We start from the raw sequence: 21,912 nt of genomic DNA on the forward strand, positions 1-21,912 counted from the left end.
GTATTGGAAAATATATCCACCGACAGTGGTGGCAGGAAAACTTAGTTTGGGATGTCAATGGAAATTGAGGGCGTGTTCCAACGGATCTGATGTTTTACATTTAGGAAAATATAACTACGTAACCCTTTGGATAGATATGACGCTGCATGAGTTCTCCGCTACGATAAATGAATTCTTCTAAAAATGTGGAGCCACATATATAACGGCTTTGTCCATAATGGACATTTGAAAATGCCTGTACAAAGTCAGAAATATGACAGTTGTTGTCCATTCGTTTGATGTGTTTTATCATTTAGTTTTGCCATTTGATTCGGGATTTTTCGCTTTGAATTTTCCTCGGAGTTCAGCATTTTTTGGATTTTACTTTTTATACAAATAAATCATCATATGCTAGTTTATGATACAAACTGCTGATAATTGGTAGCAGCGAATCAAACCTTCCCTTGAAATGTGATTAACGCTTGAACATATGAAGATGTTGTTTTGAGTCCATAACGGACATTTTATTGGAGAGTAATAACTCACAGTATGAATAGGGGTTCTAATAAGTACCATGTATCGTGTGCCTCATTCAACATGTGATTTCAAGAGAAATATTATCATTATTTCCAATATACTAAAAAAAACCATGCAAATGATAAATAAAAACGATTTACTCTGATGTGTTTCCCTCGGTTTTAGATTGTTACCCAGATTTGTTTTTTTTTTCTCAATCGATTTATGACTTTTGAACACCGGTATGGTACTGTTGCCTTAAATAGCTCACAGATTTAACAAAAAAGATATAAACAAATTCAGTAAAAGAAAAAGAACCAAGGCATTGAATCACCCTTACATAGAGCTTATCAAGCAGGAGTTCAAGGTTCAAGGTTACATTGCGACTTTGAAGAAAATTATCGTGATGAAGAGCATCAAACAAATAAGAAATATTGTAGATTTCGAAAAAGAACAGGCTAATGCCGCTACAAGGCAACACTCGCACCAGCAAAGTGGAATGGGATGCATTTCCTATCATGATTTTCTTGATAGAGGGTTACTGCTCACAAGGAAGCTATTAAACCAAGAGTTCCAAATGGTGAAGTTGAAATCATTCATTCGTAAATTTTACGGACGCCATCACGAGTTGGTTGACCGTTATGGAATAACCGTTTCACAAATGATATCGGATATGTTCCTTACGTCGTCACTACAATCCCCTTCCCTTTAATGAATGTGACCTACCGAATTAGACTATTTACCGGATTTGTAATCACATAAGCAACACGACAGGTGCCACATGTGGAGCAGGATCTGCTTACCCTTCCGGAGCACCTGAGATCACCCCTGGTTTTTGGTGGGGTTCGTGTTGTTTATTCTTTGGTTTTCTATGTTGTGTCATGTGTACTATTGTTTTTCTGTTTGTCTTTTTCATTTTTAGCCATGGTGTTGTCAGTTTGTTTTAGATTTATGAGTTTGACTGTCCCTTCGGTATCTCTCGTCCCTCTTTTAATATAAGTTGTAATAACGTGTTTCCCAATCCACTATCAATAAATATGTTTAAACTTAATACGACTTATCTTGTTTCACAATTAATTCTTTCTTCCAATAGTCTTGTACGCCTGTTTTTGATTGTACATGTAGTCAGGTATGGAATACTGAATATGACGTTTTTGCTGTTTTCTATTAACACACAAATAAACAAGAGCATGATATTTAATATTTTTGTCTTTATTATTACAATAACAACAAAATCTTTTTTATAGCAACATAATGGTTCCCACAAAATTTAACGCAAATGTAAAGTGCACTATTCACATTAGCGTAAATATAGCTTCAAATTAGCTACTGCATCAGGAACAAATATATATTTTTTCTAATTTTGTCATGCTTTGCTTTACAATTAAAAGATTATTGTTTTATTTTGTTTGTGTCAATATCATCCCACGTTAAGGAAAAGTTGCACTCGCAGGTGCGTGCAATACAAAAAAAAATATTCACAAATATTAATGCAATAATCATAGAGTACCGTATTGCTGTAAACCTGTATTGTTTTACACAGTCAACGAATATCCCTGTGCATACATAGTCGAACATTAAAAATACACTAATTCAGAAATGGCAAATTTTCACTGAAAATAGATTTGATAAAGCCATGATTACGGACCCGTATATTTAAAACTGTTTCTATGTTTTGTATAAAAACATGAATTTTATATACCCTGTAAAAATATCATACTAAAAAGTAATCGTTTAGTCTTACCACTGTTTTCTTTGTAGTGGTCAGCATAAGATCTGATAGAGATATTATATTGCATTTTCCCTAAACCCTATAATAATCTTAAGTCTGATTTCTGTCAAGGTATTTTTTTTTTCCACAAACAACAATTATTTTCTTTTATAACCTTTCAAATTTAGATTCGAAATATGTCGTGGTTGCCACTGCTACAGTCAAACTTTTTTTTTTAAACATTATTAATGTATATAATTGGTCGATAATTGCGTATCTATTTTGTACATTATACTAAATATATTTTTTTTTGGCATATTTTTTCATATTCTTATATTATTTTTATTGATTTTTTGTAAAAATATTCTTTTATCTTTTTTTTTTATTATTGTGTTTTTTAAATCGATTATCATTTAATTCATTTTGGTTTTTATGTAATATTTACTTTCTATTTACGATAAATGCGTCATTTACTTTCTATTCAAGATAAATGATTCTTAGACTTGAATAGCTGAAACCTAATTAACCGTTTCAAGAAATTGTCTTAACATAAACAGGAGGTTGGTCATCTTCTTCGTTATCAGAGTCAATATTTTTCTTCTTGCATGGCAATTTGTCTTTGATTGAAACAAAAAATGCGTCGTAAGGTTCAAGTGAATGGAGAGCAATTGGTAAAAAATCCCATGTTCGTAATTTTCTCGGTAGAATTCCAGATGCCTTCCACTGGATAATGTTTATGATAATGATAAAGAGTATTAAAATTATTACGGGCACTCCAATACCAAGCAAAACTCTCCACCCAGCTAATGACAACCCAAAAACTATACCAGGAAACAGGAAATACATGGAAATAAGATAAACAAGGGCAAACCATCGGTAATTTGCAGTAACATTACCCATAAACTTAGCTGCACCGATCGGAAGTTTTCGCATTGGATATATAATGTAAAAAGCAAAGACCCCGGTTAAATTAAAAAACAAATGACACAAAGCAATCTGTAAAGTATTGTCAAAATTACCACTTCCGGCGGAAGCAAATGCTGCTAATAAACTAGTACCGGTTGTTCCAATATTAGCACCAAGGGTCATAGGATACATTCTGTCTATGTGTATTATCCCTAGTCCAACTAACGGGGTACATGCAGATGTAAAAATAGAACTGCTTTGCACCAAGAAGGTTAACCCTGCTCCAATCAGTATTGCCAGAAGTCCTGTCAGAAACCCTAAACATCCTTTAGAGTTGGCATTGACGATTCTTCTGATAATCTTCGCAATTTTACCACTCAAAACAGAGTGTAAGAGTTTAACAATGAGGACTAAACAAATACACAGAATAATTAAAGACAATACCAGTAACAGTATTCCAGTGTTAGTGTCATTCCATCCTATATCTTTCATCACTCCTGAAATATAAAAATCAAGGCATTTAGCATATATCTAATACGTACATTATGACGTATAATATCTGTGCGACAATCTGGTATTTTTTCATATTTACATCCACCTTTGAATTAAGGTATTACTGTTATGTTTTTTTGTCAAAAGTTTTTAAATTGTCAATTTAATGCGATTTTAAATAAAAGAAAATTCTTATGTCATTCGTCCAAAGCCCTGCTCTGTAATTAAGGGATTTTCCTTCATCAAGATCGCATATTTAAAAACCAAAGATATACCAGATCTACAGTTGAGCTATATGACCAAACTATTCGTTCTTTTGTGGGTAACGTCCATGTTGTCAGACAAGGGGTTCATCTTAGGATTAAAATTCTACTGTAGACCTTACTTAGTAAACTGGGATGCCTTGACTGTATAAAATTGATGACAAATTAGCATAAAGTTTTCTTATTTTCTTTCCTAGGAAAAACATACCTCCTTTCATCATAGTTGTTACGTTTTCATCTTTACCCTGTGCTAGTTTAGCTATTACTCCTGAGTCTATCTGTAAAGAAAAAAAATAGTTTTCTAAAAAGAAACAAAAGAGTTGACTTTTTAATAGATAAAATATCGCTCGGAGTCTCATGTAAGCTTGAAATGTTATCATTGGCTTGTATTTGTCAATTACATTTAGTTAATATAAAAATAAGGAGATGTGGTATGATTATCAAAAAGATAAGAAAAACATCCGCCAGAGACCAAATGACAAATTGTCATTTTTGTGCATCCTATTTTAGGGAGGCTGCAATCAAATATCGTCATCATCAGCTAAGCAGCCATTAATATTCATACATGATTGTACATGTACTATGCTTTCTTATATTCCCCGTTGATAAACTATTAGAAACTAAGACTTTAACTACCTCTTGCAATGTTGACCTTGGGTGGGTTTTGCTTAACTTTTTACGCATCTTATAATGCCCCTCAAGTATAAATACATCTGTGTGTTTTAATTTTATAATTTGAGTGTCCCAGATAGAGGTTATCCAATGAAAACATCTTTTAGTATATTTATTATCATTTTCATTTTCACAGTTGACATTATCATGTGATATTATGACATTAAAAAACAATATAAAGGTAAAAAGGTATATAATGAATTATTCCATTTCAACATTTCCAAGCAGAGTCACATCGAGTCCGGACTGAAGATATGAAATAAAAGAGGGGCAAAGATACCAGAGGGACATTCAAACTCATAAATTGAAAAATAAAGCCATGGCTAAAAAAGATTTTTAAAAATCAATAATACACAAAACACAACATAGAAAAATAAACTAAGCAGCACGAACTCCACATAAAAAAGGGGTTATCATAGGTACTCCGGAAGGGTAAGCAGATCCTGCTCGACATGTGGCACACGTCGTGTGTGTTGCTCGTATAAGTACAAACCCAGTATTAAATCTAATTCGGTACGTCAAATTCGTGAAAAGGGAACGTGATTGTAGTAACGACATAGGGAGCATATCCGCTATTATCTGTGTATATAAGTGGAATCATCGTTAAATAACTCACTGCAAGATAGAGACAATTAACAACAATGAAATTGCTCTGTAATTGTATTTCTTTAATAAGATGGACAATCAAACTTTTTTATGGTTTTAAATGTCATTAATGTAATAAAAGGGTCATAAAGGGCCTAAAAAGGATAGTACTTACTGATACAATAAAAGACGTAAAAGGTTTTGTGATCGCCTTCAAAAACTCTGGTTCACTAACAGTTCCATTACTTTGAGGTAGACTGTCTATTATGGCTTTTGAAAGGCGGTATAAGTACCCAGTTGCCACTTCTATCGGAAGTAGTAGTAGCACATTCAACCAATTAAACATATCGTGAACAGTTGCTGCAGCATACGATCTTCTGAAGTGGTTCCGGTCACCAGTTTGTCCCATAGCAACGATATAGTTAGTGACAGTTGTTCCAATGTTCGCTCCCATAATAATTGGGATGGCTAACTTGACCGTTATAACTGTGGATATATTGATATATGTAAATACAATGACAATGACATTGGATAAGAAGAAAAGTGACGGGTATTTTTTCTGACAATCTATTCAATGTTTAAACATGCGTCATTATTAAATAAATTTGAGAAAAATTTCCTCAAACTGACCATCTTTAATAAGGTCATTAACTGGTTAGGTTTATGTGTCGTCTTTTTTACTTTATGTTATCTTAAATTACTGAACTAATGAAATAGCTGATATTACAGTAAAGTTCTGATCATGTTGCGAGATATTAATTTGTTCATCTCAAACTACCTTTATGTAACATCAAGACGAAGAACTTGAATAAAAGTGGCGTTCCATTTGTGTTCCTCTTTACAAAATAGTGTATTTCAATTGACTTTTAAATTACATTAAAAAGTTGATGTGCAAGTTATAGCTTTTAATTACTGTAAACCAACTTATTTTCGCGGATACTTTATTTCGCGTTTTAACCTTGCTTGACCACTTCGCGGCTATTTAATTTCGCGATTATCTTATTTACTTGATGAAGTTTATTAAGGAAAGATCAAAGATTGACATATTCGCGACGATTTATATTCGCGTTATTTTTCTACTCGCGAAAGTCGCGAAAATAAATCGCTCGCGAAAATAAGTTGGTTTACAGTATACTTGTACACATGAACATATGTATCAAGACCTAGTACTTACTATCTGTAAAATTACTGTGCAAGTTATAGCTTTTAAGTAAGTGGATCAAGACCTAGTACTTACTATCTGCTGAGATCATAGACACCACGACTGTAGTGGAGGTAGATGAGCTCTGAACAAGGACTGTTGACAGAACTCCGATCATTAATCCTGCTATTGGATTAGAAGCTAAAACACTGCTGCTAAGGGCTTCTCCTACTGCTTTACCTATAAAACAAGTACTTATTTATTGACAGTTATTGAAATAAAAATTTATGATTGGTATGAAGAAGTTTTACAAAAATGAAAATAAAAGTTCTTGTGTGGCAGAGTAAATATATTTTTAACTGAATAGAATGTTCAATGGTATATATAAATGTATTCAAAATTATAAAAGAATTGTTTGCTGTAGAACGAAAATGGAAATTGAGGAAATGACGTGTATGACAAATATAGCTACACGATTTAAATATTTACCTCCTAGGAGACGGAAAGCAGAACTTAGAAAATCCAGGGTACACACAAAGGTATAAAGCAGAGCCAGTAATCCAATTGTTTTCCCAAATGATGTGATACACCATTTAATCCTTTCTCTGTTTGACATATCTAAAAACAAAAAATTAGACATGCAAAGCATATATACAGAAACTGGAATTTTAAATATAAAGATTGATTGTTTGATTGTTAGATGTTTAACGTCCAGTTTCAAATATTTCAAATAAGAAGCCAGTCTCAAATAAAAAATAATATAATTTCAAACATTATTATTATTAAACAAATTAATGTCTGATAAACACGCAGTTTTAAAGGGGCACTAGCTACGAGATATATAAAAAAAATCTAAAGTATGATTTTTTCTTTTCGTTCAATCATTAATGAAAGTGAAATAGTGAAATAATAATTCACTTTTAGCAGCTAAAATGGTTCAATTTTGTCAAATTAAGCTAATAAAAATTGATAATGAATTATTCACTTGCAAATGAATAACTCGACCTCATTAAACCTGTATTCATTTGAACTCCAATTTAACCCCGTAGAAAGAGATAGAATAACGCATGCATAGTCCGTGTACGGTATTTTTAGGAGAAGAATGTCAACAATGAAAGTGAAACAAACGTAAATATTTAATTGACTGATTCGATCCACAAAAAATCATTCTTATTTAGGAAAAAACAACGATAAACATAAACTTTTAATCTATAATACAAAATTTAGTAGACCTATAAAATTCCAACTGCACGAGTTGCTTAATCTAATTATATTTATGTTTATTTTTACATCGCTTATATGGTCATAGAAGGTTAACTCGAAATTTGATTAGATGGCGTCATTGCTAAAATTCACACGAAACGAAGCTAAATCTTATTGAGACCATGACCAGTAAATTGTTTATTTTATACTTTTGATAGTTTGGAAAAATGTTTTACATTGTTATAAATAAAATATGAGAATTTGAGTCAAATTTGTGAACATGAATTTGACAGCTAGTGTCCCTTTAATTTGAAAATATTTTAATAAAAACTGTCATTTTTAAAATATCACAAAACAAATCATAATTTCATAAGCAACCAGAATTAAGTGAATTTTAGTTTAAACATATTTTATTTGCAAAAAGAAACAAACAAAAAAGATGAAACTTTGGAGGTATTCTACTTTAACACTATTATATAGCATAATATATTTTATTGGCTTTATTTATGATATGAATGTAAATGAATAAATACGAATAAATGCAAATAGCACTAAATACAAGAAATAAATACCTTCCCATTTTTCGCTATTATCAGGTAGATCTGGTAGTTTGTAAGGATCATCATCCTCGGCCTTTGAAATATCATCCTTAGTTGGTATATCGTCTGTTACAGGAATCTCGATTTCCAATGCTTTCGTTAAAGTATCAAATTGTATGAATTTTGTACCATTTCTTATCACATTCTGAAACAACCTTAATCAATTAGCTTATATCAAAATTATATCAATATTAGTTGATATGAATAAGTTAATCAGAAAGTACAGTTCTTATTCAAAATAAACAAACAATCAAGATGACTTGTAAAATTCAACAACTGAGGAATCATCAAACATTTTGCAATAAAGAAGAAAAAACAGAGTGAACACAAATAGTATTAATTTGAAATAAATTGCTTATTGGTCATTTATAAGAGAATGTAATATAGGTTCTAAGAACCCATGCTATCTAGATATCCTCACCTTTTCAGAGACTGGAGGCAGGCTATATGTTTGTGAAGATGACATGATCGGGAAGTGATGTTTGATTCATGATCGCTCTGCTTTTTATACAACTCCGATCATTTTCTTCACTTGTGGTGATTATAAAGTTTATGATACTAGTAAGTAAAAACAAAGACTTGTAAAATAATTTATGGTTATACTTCAATATTGTCCTCTTTTAAAATAATATAAATCGAATGAACCCTACTTGACCCCTTTATTTATGAATATCGTAAATTGAGAAATGTGCACCGAATTAAATGGCTTAATATATTGGTATGTCAGTCGTATATCAGTTTAGAAGAAACTGTTACATCACTAGAAAAGAACAATCTCATGATATGAAATTAATAACAATAAACAAATGTCTTTGTTTATAAACAGTACAAAATAAAACATTGTCGAGAATGTGCAGAAAACAATTGCTACTGGACATTTGACAAAAAAAGTATCTATCCATCATATACCACCACACTCTCATTATTGTTATTATCATTATAATAGTTATCATCAAATGTGTTATAATTATCTTTAATAGTAAAAGTATGTTAGATGTCTATTGGTGACGTGCAAGTCTTATCTATGTACAATAACGGAACAGGTATTTGGTAAATAGTGGAGGAAAACATTTAATAGTGCTTTATCGTACAAGGTGACAGAAAATACTGTTTCAATAGGATTTTATAAAGTGTTCAACTTAGAATAGCATTGCCAAATTAAAATGAATAACCGTACCTTCGACAAAGACACTACAAAAATTAGATAGAAAAATCAATATAAGAATTCTGAATATTTTGCTTTGTTTGTGAGAACAAATGACAATAAAACCATTGTTTAGTACCCTACGATTTGTTTGGAGTATAATAAAGTCATTAACAAGCACTTTGAAATCGGTGGTTAATAATTATGATTTGAAAATAGGTAAACTACTGCTGTCTCAAATTTATTTGATAAAGAGGCATTCTTATAGAGATCAATAGAGGATAAAACGGTGAATGTGTCAAATAGAGAAAACAACCCTATCAAGGAACAGAGACATCCGAAGGCCTTTAATGGGTCGTATATACCATTTTTTGTTAATTTTAATCCACCTCCTCATATTACATTAATTTGTCTAAAACTATATTGGTTTATGGTTCAGCATTTGAAATTGATGCAACTGTCGTACAAGTGAAAGGTTTAGCGCTATAAAACCAGGTTCAATCCACACATAAGAAAATGCCTGTACCAAAACTACCAAGTCAGGAATATGACAGTTATTGTCCATTCGTTTGATGTGTTTTATCGTTTAGTTTTGCCATTTGATTAGGGACTTTCCGTTTTGAATTTTCCACAGAGTTTAGTATTTTTGTGATTTTGCTTTTTCTTTCTTTTTGAAATGGCTAAGATGAACAATAAGATGAATTTCTTTTATAGAAATGACATGTGTTTCTATAAGAATAATATTATTTATCCATTTTCTATAGTTTTCAAGATATCTTTATAGTAGGTCAATTGTAATTAAGTATCATTGAAGAACATATATAATCTAGTTTTCAGGACAGTCAATCTAAAATTGTGTCACCGAATTGTTTCTGTGAAAAAATTAATTAATTTCTACGTTATGGTCCTTATTTAGGGGTCATGCATAATCGTCAACCATTTCCCAAAGTGTACAAAACATACACATTTTCAGACCCCCTACCCTCCCTCAAAAATTGTAGATCAACCAATTTCAGATTTCAAGACAAGAATCAATCATTCTTAATTAAAAGAAGATCCTGTCTATTATAGTTTAGTTTAATATAGAAATTTGCACTGAAAATAAACTTAAACATATCTGACTGTTTTATTTGATGACACCTAACTGTGATGCTTGTGTTTCGTCAGAATAAAGAGTATAAAGATACCATTTTGTTGTTTTGCTAATGTACAATTTCACGTTATTTTCAAACGCATAGATGATAAATGGCTTCATTGCTGTAATAATGTTGAAACGAAAAAAATTCCGGAAATAAAAAAAAAGCGTACGGTAAAAATGTTGATTTTTTAACCCCCTCCCCCCAAGTGTACGTTTTGTTCACTTTGGAAAATGGTTGACAATTATGGATGACCCCTTAGAAAATAAAATGTCTAGCACCGTCCTTGAAGCACGAGTATAACATATTATAGCTTGGCATATTTATCCCTGACCTATATCATAAACAACCGAGAAAATGGACAAAAATTGAACTTCCATAGATCAAGATAGTGGAACGGTGAATGTGTCAAAGAGAGAAAACAACCCTATCAAGGAAGAGAGACAGCCAAAGGCCGTCAATGGGTAATCGATACTCTCTTATTTTGTAACCACGTGCTAATATTACATTAATTTGTCCAATATTGTATATGTGTATGATTCAACTATTTGAATATCTAAGATGAATAATAAGATGAATTTTCTTTTATAGAAATGACATGTGTTTCAGAAAGGATAATATTATTTATCCATTTCCTATAGTTTTCAAGATATCTATATATGTAGGTCAATGTAAGTATCATTGAAGAAAATATATCTGATCTAGTTTTCAGGACAGTTATTCTTAAAGTGTGTCACTGATTTGTTTCTGTGAAAAAATGAATTAATTTCTACGCTATGGTCCTTATTTAGAAAATAAAATGTCGAGTACCGTCCTTGAAGCAGGAGTATAACATATTATAGTTTGGCATATTTATCCCTGACCTATATCATAAACAACCGAGAAAATGGACAAAAATTGAACTTCCTTACATGAATATGTTGACCGCATTTTATGGTCTTTTAATTCAAAATCAACGTTTTAGAGAACCTTAGTCATAGATGTTATATCCTCTTGTGGATATTCGTCTTATTGACAATCATACCACGGCTCCTTATTTTTATAATATCATATACAATCTCTACCAAAAGGAATGACATTTTTTTTTTATTTGTTCAACTAGCAAAATATTAAAAGGGATATTCTTTAACTTTACGTTCCATCATATGGATGTTTCTTTCATAGCAAAAAAAAAAAACAAAAAAAACCACTAATTTTAGTGAACAAATTAACCAAATCAATATTATTGAACTTCAATAAAGGATACCACAGATGCAGTTATGTCTGCACCATACATTGATACCTTGATTAACTATTAAAGGACAAAATCTAGTCGCAAGGTATACCTCAATGCCCTTTGTTTTGTCATTTTTCTATTGACCATGGTGTATATATATGTTGTCTACCGTTTTCAACTTTATTGTTTTTGATTGCCCTTCGGTGAATATTACATTTGGTTTTGAACAAAATGATGCGAGTCGGTTGTACTTTGTTCATTGAATACCTTTTATTATGATAATAAAACAGATTCGCATACACTCCAATGAACATTCATGTTTCTTCAAAATCGTGGTTTGCAAAGATAGTATATACCGATGTATTGCAATAGTTATATTTATATTTTATAGTAGAAGTATGTTAGATGTCTATGGTGACGTGCAAGTCTTCTCTATGCACAATAACCGAACAGGTATTTGGTATATAGCGGAGGAAAACATTTTATAGTGCTTTATCGTACAAAGTGACAGAAAATATTGGTTCAATAGGATTTTATAAAATGTTCAACTTAGAATAGCATTGCCAAAAAAAGAATAACCGTACCTTCGACAAAGACACTACAAAAATTAGATAGAAAAATTAAAATAAGAATTCTGAATATTTTGCCTTGTTCGTGAGAACAAATGACAATAAAACCATTGTTCCCTACGATATGTTTGGAGTATGATAAAGTCATTAACAAGCACTTTGAATTCGGTGGTTAATATTTATAATTTAAAAATAGGTAAACTACTGTTATCTCAAATCTATTTGATAAAGAGGCATTCTTATAGAGATCAATAGAGGATAGAACGGTGAATGTATAGCCAGACTATTTGCTGGGTATTAAAATGAAGATTCAAGTCGGTATAAAGTTTAACAATTTTATAAACGATCCAACAAGAATATAAACGATGTTACAATATTGAGTCCGGTGTTGACGGTTTAAGAACCTATCCAAAACTGAATATAAATTATTATTAAGAAGTATATAAAACAGAATAATTTAGAAATACATGTAACAACGGATTAGGCAATTATTGTCCATTGTTCAGATAATCTGCTAAAACTGTCTTTGACACGTAGATACGAAGTCCATTATCGGATTAGTAGAAACATACATTTTAAACCAAAGATAATTGTGTGGGAATATTTAAGCTAAAAATGACAATTGAAAGATATAGTAATTAAAGTCAGAAAGATGATAGTCCAAATAATTAGCATGCTTTTCGTCCGGTCATATTTGCCCCTCTCGTCAAGAATCACGTCCACGGGATTTGAATTTTCATTACTAATATCTTCTTCCACGGTATTGATAGTTACGCCTGTTTTGATGATAATTTCCTGAATTTGTTCGAGTGTTGTTTTTTAATTGTTCTAGTTCATGTTCGTAATTTTTGCAAATTGCCTTTAAATCAAGTTCACTTTTTCTAACTACATTGTACATTTCTGAAACATCACTACAATGTTATTTCCAATTTTCTTTTTCTTCTTTTATCTCAGTGATATAGTTATTTTTTCGTGTCCTTTCTCATATCTTTGTACGGTGTTCTCCAGTTCGATAATTTTAGCGTCTCGAATTTTAATTGTTTCTCGAAGCTTCCGAGTATTTTCTAGTTCTCGTGTCAATTCCATTAATGTAGACGTATGGATGAAATTTTCGTCTTTCAATTGGGTTTTTAAAGTTTCAATTTGGTCCCTTAGAAAACAATCACTATTGATAGATGAAATGAACTCAGCATTCCCGGTTTTGTTAAATGGAAGTTCCTGAAGTGTCCGTTTTCGATCAAAATAATCTTGAAGTCTTTAGAATCTCTTTCCTTTTTCTTAATTGATTTCTTATTGTTACAATTTTCCGTTTGTGTCGAAATTGAAACAGTTTTAAGTTCATTCTTATGAATTTTATCTCGGCCAACACGAGTGAAGCACTGTCGAGCACAATATCCTGGTTTTTGACATTTGAAGCATTTTGAATTTCTAGCGGCACACAAACTCTTGTTGGTATGTTGCTTTCCACATTTTCCACACATTCTGATAAACTCTCTTCTTTCTGGATTAACTCGATACGGCATATAATTCCACATCCATGCTGGTCTTAAGGAATATCCATAATAATTCATTGTATTGATATTACTGTCCAAATATAGTTCGTCCGAAATATAATAATTCTGGGGTAAACTAGTCACTTGTCTGTAATTTGTCCTTGGGGGAATTTCGCTTGGCTGCGGAGGTAACGGAATCTTGTGTTGATCTATAAACTCACGAGTCTCTAAACACCATGTATAGCCAGACTATTTGCTGGGTATTAAAATGAAGATTCAAGTCGGTATAAAGTTTAACAATTTAATAAACGATCCAACAAGAATATAAACGATGTTACAATATTGAGTCCGGTGTTGACGGTTTAAGAACCTATCCAAAACTGAATATAAATTATTATTAAGAAGTATATAAAACAGAATAATTTAAAAATACATGTAACAACGGATTAGGCAATTATTGTCCATTGTTCAGATAATCTGCTTACACTGTCTTTGACACGTAGATACGAAGTCCATTATCGGATTAGTAGAAACATACATTTTAAACCAAAGATAATTGTGTGGGAATATTTAAGCTAACAATGACAATTGAAAGATATAGCAATTAAAGTCAGAAAGATGATAGTCCAAATAATTAGCATGCTTTTCGTTCGGTCATAAATGTGTCAAATAGAGAAAACAACCCTATCAAGGAACAGAGACATCCGAAGGCCTTTAATGGGTCATATATACCATTTTTTGTTAATTTTAATTCGCCTCCTCATATTACATTAATTTGTCCAATATTATATTGGTTTACGGTTCAACATTTGAAATTGATGCGATTGTCGAACAAGTGAAAGTTTTAGCGCTATAAAACCAGGTTCAATCCACCATTTTCTACATAAGAAAATGCCTGTACCAAAACTACCAAGTCATGAATATGACAGTTATTGTCCATTCGTTTGATGTGTTTTATCGTTTAGTTTTGCCATTTGATTAGGGACTTTCCGTTTTGAATTAACCCCAGCGTTCAGTATTTTTGTGATTTTGCTTTTTTCTTTCTATTTGAAATGGCTAAGATGAACAATAAGATGGATTTCTTTTATAGAAATGACATGTGTTTCTGTAAGAATAATATTATTTATCCATTTTCTATAGTTTTCAAGATATCTTTATAATTAGGTCAATGTAAGTATCATTGAAGAACATATATGATCTAGTTTTCAGGACAGTCAATCTAAAATTGTGTCACCGAACTGTTTCTGTGAAAAAATGAATTAATTTCTACTTTATGGCCCTTATTTAGAAAATAAAATGTCGAGCACCGTCCTTGAAGCAGGAGTGTAACATATAATAGTTTGGCATATTATCCCTGACCTATATCATAAACAACCGAGAAAATGGATAAAATTGAACTTCCTTACAAAAATATGTTGACCGCATTTTAAGGTCTTTTAATACAAAAATCCACGTATTAGAAAACGAACATAAATGTTATAACTTAAATCCTCTGGGGGATATTTTTCTTATTGACAATCATACCACAGCTCCTTATTTTTATAATATCATAAACAAACTCAACCAAAAGAAATGAACATTTTTTTTATATTTGTTCAACTAGCAAGTGTCAGTACCGAGAAGTATTTGAATCTTACTGAATTTGTGTATTTAATACAAAGTTGTAGTATCTCTGTCGAATTTCTGAGCATTTAATTCTTCCCGATATGGTAAACTCCATGAATATTGAAAGGGATATTCTTTAACTTTACTTTCCATCATATGGATGTTTCTTTCATAGCAAAAAAAAAACAAAAAAAACACTAATTTTAGTGAACGAATTTACCGAATCAATCCTATTGAACTTCAATAGAGGATACTACAGATGCAGTTAGGTCTGCCTCATAACTTCATACAATGATATACATTAAACAAAATTTAGTAGCATGGTACACCTTAAAGTTCAATTTTTTATACGCCCGTCAAAATTTTGACGGACGTATTATGGTATTCAAATGTCCGGTGTCCGTCCGTCCGTCTGTCTGTCCGTCTGTCCGTCTGTCCGTTTGTCCGTCTGTCTGTCCGGCGTAAACATGTCGCACCGTAACTTGAGAACGACTTATCCAAATTTCATGAAACTTAACATAGTTGTTTCTTATGATGGTCAAATGATCTGTATACTTTTTGGTGAAATAAGATTAAAACTTTTTGAGTTACGGCACTTTGTAACTAAAACAGGGGTGTGTTTTTTTCACATGTCGCACCGTATCTCAAAAACGATTCTTGATTATGGCTTAAAACTTTAAACACTTCTTAGTTATATTAATCTTAATATCTGTATACTTTTTGGTGATGATTCAAAATTATATTTTTGAGTTATTGAGTATTTTGTAAAAAAGGGGGAGGGGTATTTTACATGTCGCACCATATCTCATAAACGATTTATGATTATTGCTTAAAACTTTAAACACTTCTTAGTTATATTAATTGTAATATCTGTATACTTTTTGGTGATGATTCAAAATTTCATTTTTGAGTTATTGAGTATTTTGTAAAAAAGGGGGAGGGTTTTTTTAACATGTTGTGCCGTATCTCAAAAACAATTTATGATTATTGCTTAAAACTTTACACACTTCTTTGTTATATTAATCTAAAGATCTGTATACTTTTTGTTGATGATTCAAAACTTTATTTTGGAGTTATTGAGTATTTTGTTAAACAGGGGAGGTTTTTTTTTACATGTCGCGCGTATCTCAAAAATAATTTATGATTATTGCTTAAAACTTTACACACTTCTTTGTTATATTAATCTAAAGATCTGTATACTTTTTGGTTTTGATTCAAAATTTTATTTTAGTGATATTTAGTTTTTCGAAAAAAAAAACGGGGTTGGGGGTTTCACATGTCCCGCCGTGTCTCAAAAACAATATATGGTTATTGCTTAAAACTTTCTCAATAACTATTTATGATTATTGAATAAAATTTCCACACAAGACATCGGGCGTATCATGCGCTCATGGCACAGCTGTTTATTTGGTGGATTATTGTGTTTTTCCGTCATTTTTGTCGATCCTGCGAATTATGTCGCAGAAAGCTCGACAGAGTGATAGTGATCTAGTGGCAGCGGCGGCGGCTACGGAGGAGGCTACAGCGGCGGCTATGTCAGCGGCGGATATGGCAGCGGCGGCTACTTGATAAAAGTTAACATTTTTTGTAATGTTAAATTCTCTCTGATTATAAGTAATAGGGTAACTATATTTGGTATGTTCGTAACTTGCAAGGTCCTCGTGACTGTCAAGTAGTTTTCACTTGACCTCGACCTCCTTTCATGGATCAGTGAACAAGGTAAAGTTTTGTTGGTCAAGTCCATATCTCAGATACTATTAGCAATAGGTCTAGTATATTCGGTGTATGGATGGACTGTAAGGTGTAAATATCCAACTGGCAGGTGTCATCTGACCTTGACCTCATTTTCATGGTTCAGTTGTTATAGTTAAGTTTTTGTGTTTTGTCTGTTTTCCTTATACTGTATGTAATAGGTCAACTATATTTGTTGTATGAATGATTGTAAGGTGTACATGTAGCTGGCAGGTGTCATCTGACCTTGACCTCATTTTCATGGTTCAGTGGTCAAAGTTAAATTTTTTAGTTTTGTTCTTTTTTCTAATACTATATGCAACAGGTCAACTATATTTGGCGTATGAAAATATTTCTTCGATCTATATGTCAGTCACGCAGGTTTTATTTGACCTTGACCTCATTTTCACGATTCATTGCTCAGTGTTAAGTTTTTGTGTTTTGGTCTCTTTTTTTTTTAACTATAAGCAATAGTCAACCTATATGTGTTGTATGGAAGAATTGTTAGCATATAAGCCTGGCATGGTTGATCTGACCTTGACATTCTTTTCATGGTACATTGGTCAATGTTCAGTTTTCTTGGTCAATGTTTAGTTTTCTTGGTTAATGTTAGGTTTATGTGACAGTTTTAATGAAGCTTTATATATAGGACTGTCAACACACTATCAGTGATTAGTAAAGAAGGCGAGACATTTCAGCGTGTGCACTCTTGACCTATTGAACATGGAATTGATTTTTATAGTTTATATTGCCTTTTAGTGTATAGTACAACATCGGTGTAATATCGTATCTATCTGGTTTTGAACACAATATTTTGAGTCGATTGTATTTTGTTCTTTTCAAGTTTTTTATTATGATGATAAAACAGATTCACATATATTCAAAGTGAAAAATCGAGTTTCTTAAATTAAAAGGCGATGTAGTTTTAGTTTAAACAATAATATATTACACAGACACTTAATTGTCCCTGAAAAGGTACCTATATACTTTTTTTATATTTACAGTTTTATAAAGGTATTCTTTGTTTAAAGACAAGTGTCTCTGGTATATTGCTTTTGACTGCTTTATAATTGGCAAAATTTTACATTCATGATCATAACATTTAATTCATCATAGCTATTGATAGATACCTCGATGTATCGTCTCTATATTTAACTATGATTCTTCATTAATTCATGAAAGAAAATGTAAACAGTCGAACACAGTAACCGGCTGTGCAGAATTTTCAATATACATCGCTACCAAATTAGCCATATTTTCCAGCACTTTATCATAATGTTAACGTAGGAAAAAAAGGTGTATATTCTTCATAGAATAGCTTGCCAGTCGATACGAAAATAAAACAAACAAGAACTATCTTTAAAAAAGATATCCGACGTATTTAAATTTGAGTATATGTTTAAAACTATTATTTCGATAACCTTCAGAAGCACAAAGATACCATTCAAATAACGTTTTCTCTGTTTGTGTTCAGTATTCTCGGTCCTCGTATCTTTCTGTTTACATTCACCAAAACCCCGCGGAAATCTCACATGCGTAAATGCGTTCTAAAAGTCATGACTTTGTACGTTCGTACATCAAAGTTTACATTAAAAATTATATAATTGCCCGAATAAACAGCTGTCACGGATGCAAAGAGCTATTGGAGAAACAATCATTTTAATAACGTCAATATAAATCCTTGTAAGATCTAGTTCAAATATTTATAGTTTTTCACTTGCTTTCCATCACTATATAATTAACGAGACGTTTTTTCAAACACAACCAAATCACCCATCATGACAGCATTTTGTCCAATCACAGAAATGATTTTCGAGCATGCGTATTATGTTGCCATAGTTAAGCGTCCTTAAGTTCAAAGGGTACAAACCGAAACTATACCGACTACGTCGGAAAAATACATCTACATTTTATATATTTTATCTAATTTTAGCTGAGAATAAGAATCGGCTAAACCATTTCTAATTGAATAGACCAACCATCTTGTTCACAAAGATTGTTTTTAAAACACGTTTTATGTTTCTAAATATATTGGCTACAGTATACATCGGATCCAGAATGTAATGATATGTTACAACTGTGTTTCATAAAAACCATGGGCTTATTGCCTTTTTTTTTTTACTTAAACCTACATGTACCTATTATCTTATCATATCGAACAGCAGCTTCTGTCATGCAAAAGGATGTTCTGCTTTTGACCTTTTTATTTACGAAAAACAAATACCGGCATGATAGACATTAACCAACGACTACGTATATATACCACTGAACTACAGGCTCCTGGCGGCAGACATGCAGATAAAGACCGTAGTGGGGATAAATATGTTTGTGAGCGCTCGACACTCCTTATTACTTGAGACAGTAGTGTTATAGCACAGCATAAAAACAATCTATTGGCAATCATACAACATTCTTTTTTATGTAAAAATCAGTTGAAAAGGGCTTAACCCATTAGATAGATACACAGCACAAAAACATCATGAAAAAACACAGACCGGACGTGGCCGGTTATCTATATATTTCTTATACTAAAATTTCAGATCTGAGAGTTATCCCAGCAACTGACAGCTAGTTCAAAGCCAATATCAATAATGAAAAAAATCATGTATCTAACACTAAAAATATTAATCAGTTCATAAAGCTTCTTTTCATTTAGGCTGGAGAAATCTGTAAACTTTATAAATTAGGGAGATAAAAATTTCCATTTCTATAATACAGTGTCAGGAGAAGACATAACTAAGTTGTATCTCATCCGTTTGTTTATATTCTGAACAATGTTTTTGACTACAGTGACGAATGAATATCAAAATAAAACATGTAGAACACTCATGGCTATATATACAAAGTGACAATCATACACACATGATCAAATAACTCTATGCAAAGATTTATGACTGTAATTCATACTTCTGTGGTCTAAAATCCATGTCTTTAAATTGAAACATATTTAAATTGAAAAATAAAATTTACGGGGGTTGTTATCAAAGGAAGTGCAGAACTTTCATATAACACTCCAATACGTAACTTTTGTCACACTATTCTAAGTTTTACAGCCCAAAATGAATCAACTATGTAGAAATAGGAAGATCTGAAATGAGTGTCAATGAGACAGTTATCCATCCAAGTCAAAATGTGTAAAAGATAAAGCATTATAGGTCCAAGTCAAGCCTTCAACACGGAGCATTGGGTCACACCGAACAGCAAGCTATAAAGAACTCTAAATGATCAGTGTGAAACAATTCAAACAGGAAAACCAACGGTCTAATACAACAACAAAAAACACTAGAAGCTCTAAAGAGCCCGTGTCGCTCACCTTGGTCATTGTGCATATTAAACAAAGGACACAGATGGATTAATGACTAAATTGTGTTTTGGTGATGGTGATGTGTTTGTAGATCTTATTTTACTGAACATTCTTGCTGCTTATAATTATCTCTATCTATAATGAACTCGGCCCAGTAGTTACAGTGGAAAATATTTTGTAAAAAATTGTTAAATATTGACTATAAAGGGCATAACTCCTTAAGGGGGTCAATTGACCATTTTAATCATGTTTGACTTATTTGTAGGTCTTACTTTGCTGTACATTATTGCTGTTTACAGTTTATCTCTATCTATGATAATATTCAAGATAATAACCAAAAGCTGCCAAATTTTCTTAAAATTACCAATTCAGGGGCAGCAACCCAACAACGGGTTGCCTGATTGGTCTGAAAATTTCGGGGCAGATAGATCTTGACCTAATGAACAATTTTATCCTGTAAGATTTGCTCTAAATGCTTTGGTTTCAGATATATGAGTTTAAAACTGCATTTTACTCCATGTACTATTTTTAGCCATGTCAGCCATCTTGGTTTGTGGGCAAGGTCATCGAAAACATTTTTTAAACAAGATACCCTCATATGATTGTGGTCAAGTTTGGTTAAATTTGTCTTTATAGTTTCAGAGGAGAAATTTTTGTAAAAGATAACAAAAATTTACGAAAAATTGTTAAAAATTGACTATAAACGGCAATAACTCCTTAAAGGATCAACTGACCATTTTGGTAATGTTAACTTATTTGTAGATCTTACTTTGCTGAACATAATTGCTGTTTACAATTTATCTCTATCTATTATAATATTCAAGATAATAACCAAAAACGGCAAAATTTCCTTTAAATTACCAATTCAGGGGCAGCAACTCAACAACGGGTTGTCCGATTCATCTGAAAATTTCAGGGCAGATAGATCTTGACCTAATGAACAATTTTATTCTGTAAGATTTGCTCTAAATGCTTTGGTTTCAGATATATGAGTCTAAAACTGCATTTTACCCTGTGTACTATTTTTAGCCATCTTGGTTTGTGGGCAGGGTCATCGGAAACATTTTTTAAACAAGATACCCTCATATGATTGTGGTCAAGTTTGGTTAAATTTGTCTTTATAGTTTCAGAGGAGAATTTTTTTGTAAAAGATAACAAAAATTTACGAAAAATTGTTAAAAATTGACTATAAAGGGCAATAACTCCTTAAAGGGCCAACTGACCATTTTGGTTATGTTAACTTATTTGTAGATCTTACTTTTTTAAACATAATTGCTGTATACAGTTTATCTCTATCTATTATAATATTCAAGATAATAACCAAAAACGGCAAAATTTCCTTTAAATTACCAATTCAGGGGAGCAACTCAACAACGGGTTGTCCGATTCATCTGAAAATTTCAGGGCAGATAGATCTTGACCTGATAAACAATTTTACCCCGTCAGATTTGCTCTTAATGCTTTGGTTACAAAATATAATCGAAAATCTACATTTTACCCCTATGTTCTACTTTTAGCCATGGCGGCCATCTTGGTTGGTTGGCCGGGTCTCCGGACTCATTTTTTAAACCAGATACCCTAATGATGATGGTGGCCAAGTTTGGTTAAATTTGGCACAGTAGTTTCAGAGGAGAAGATTTTTGTAAA

The 21,912-nt window shown here is 31.9% G+C and overlaps 1 protein-coding gene across 1 annotated transcript; it reads right to left on the reverse strand.

Annotated features, from left to right (window-relative positions):
• Window positions 1-1,738: 1,738 nt before the first annotated feature.
• Window positions 1,739-8,570, reverse strand: LOC143071619 (sodium-dependent phosphate transport protein 2B-like). Its single transcript, XM_076246036.1, has 7 exons — window positions 8,489-8,570; window positions 8,041-8,212; window positions 6,755-6,883; window positions 6,362-6,505; window positions 5,300-5,610; window positions 4,076-4,145; window positions 1,739-3,609 (listed from the first exon to the last, which is right to left on the reverse strand). Exons 1-7 carry the CDS (start codon window positions 8,531-8,533, stop codon window positions 2,738-2,740), a joined length of 1,743 nt encoding a protein of 580 aa, XP_076102151.1. The 5' UTR covers window positions 8,534-8,570; the 3' UTR covers window positions 1,739-2,737.
• Between the last annotated feature and the right edge of the window lie 13,342 nt (window positions 8,571-21,912).

This window comes from Mytilus galloprovincialis, chromosome 4, assembly GCF_965363235.1.
Source record: "Mytilus galloprovincialis chromosome 4, xbMytGall1.hap1.1, whole genome shotgun sequence".
NCBI classification, from domain to species: domain Eukaryota; kingdom Metazoa; phylum Mollusca; class Bivalvia; order Mytilida; family Mytilidae; genus Mytilus; species Mytilus galloprovincialis.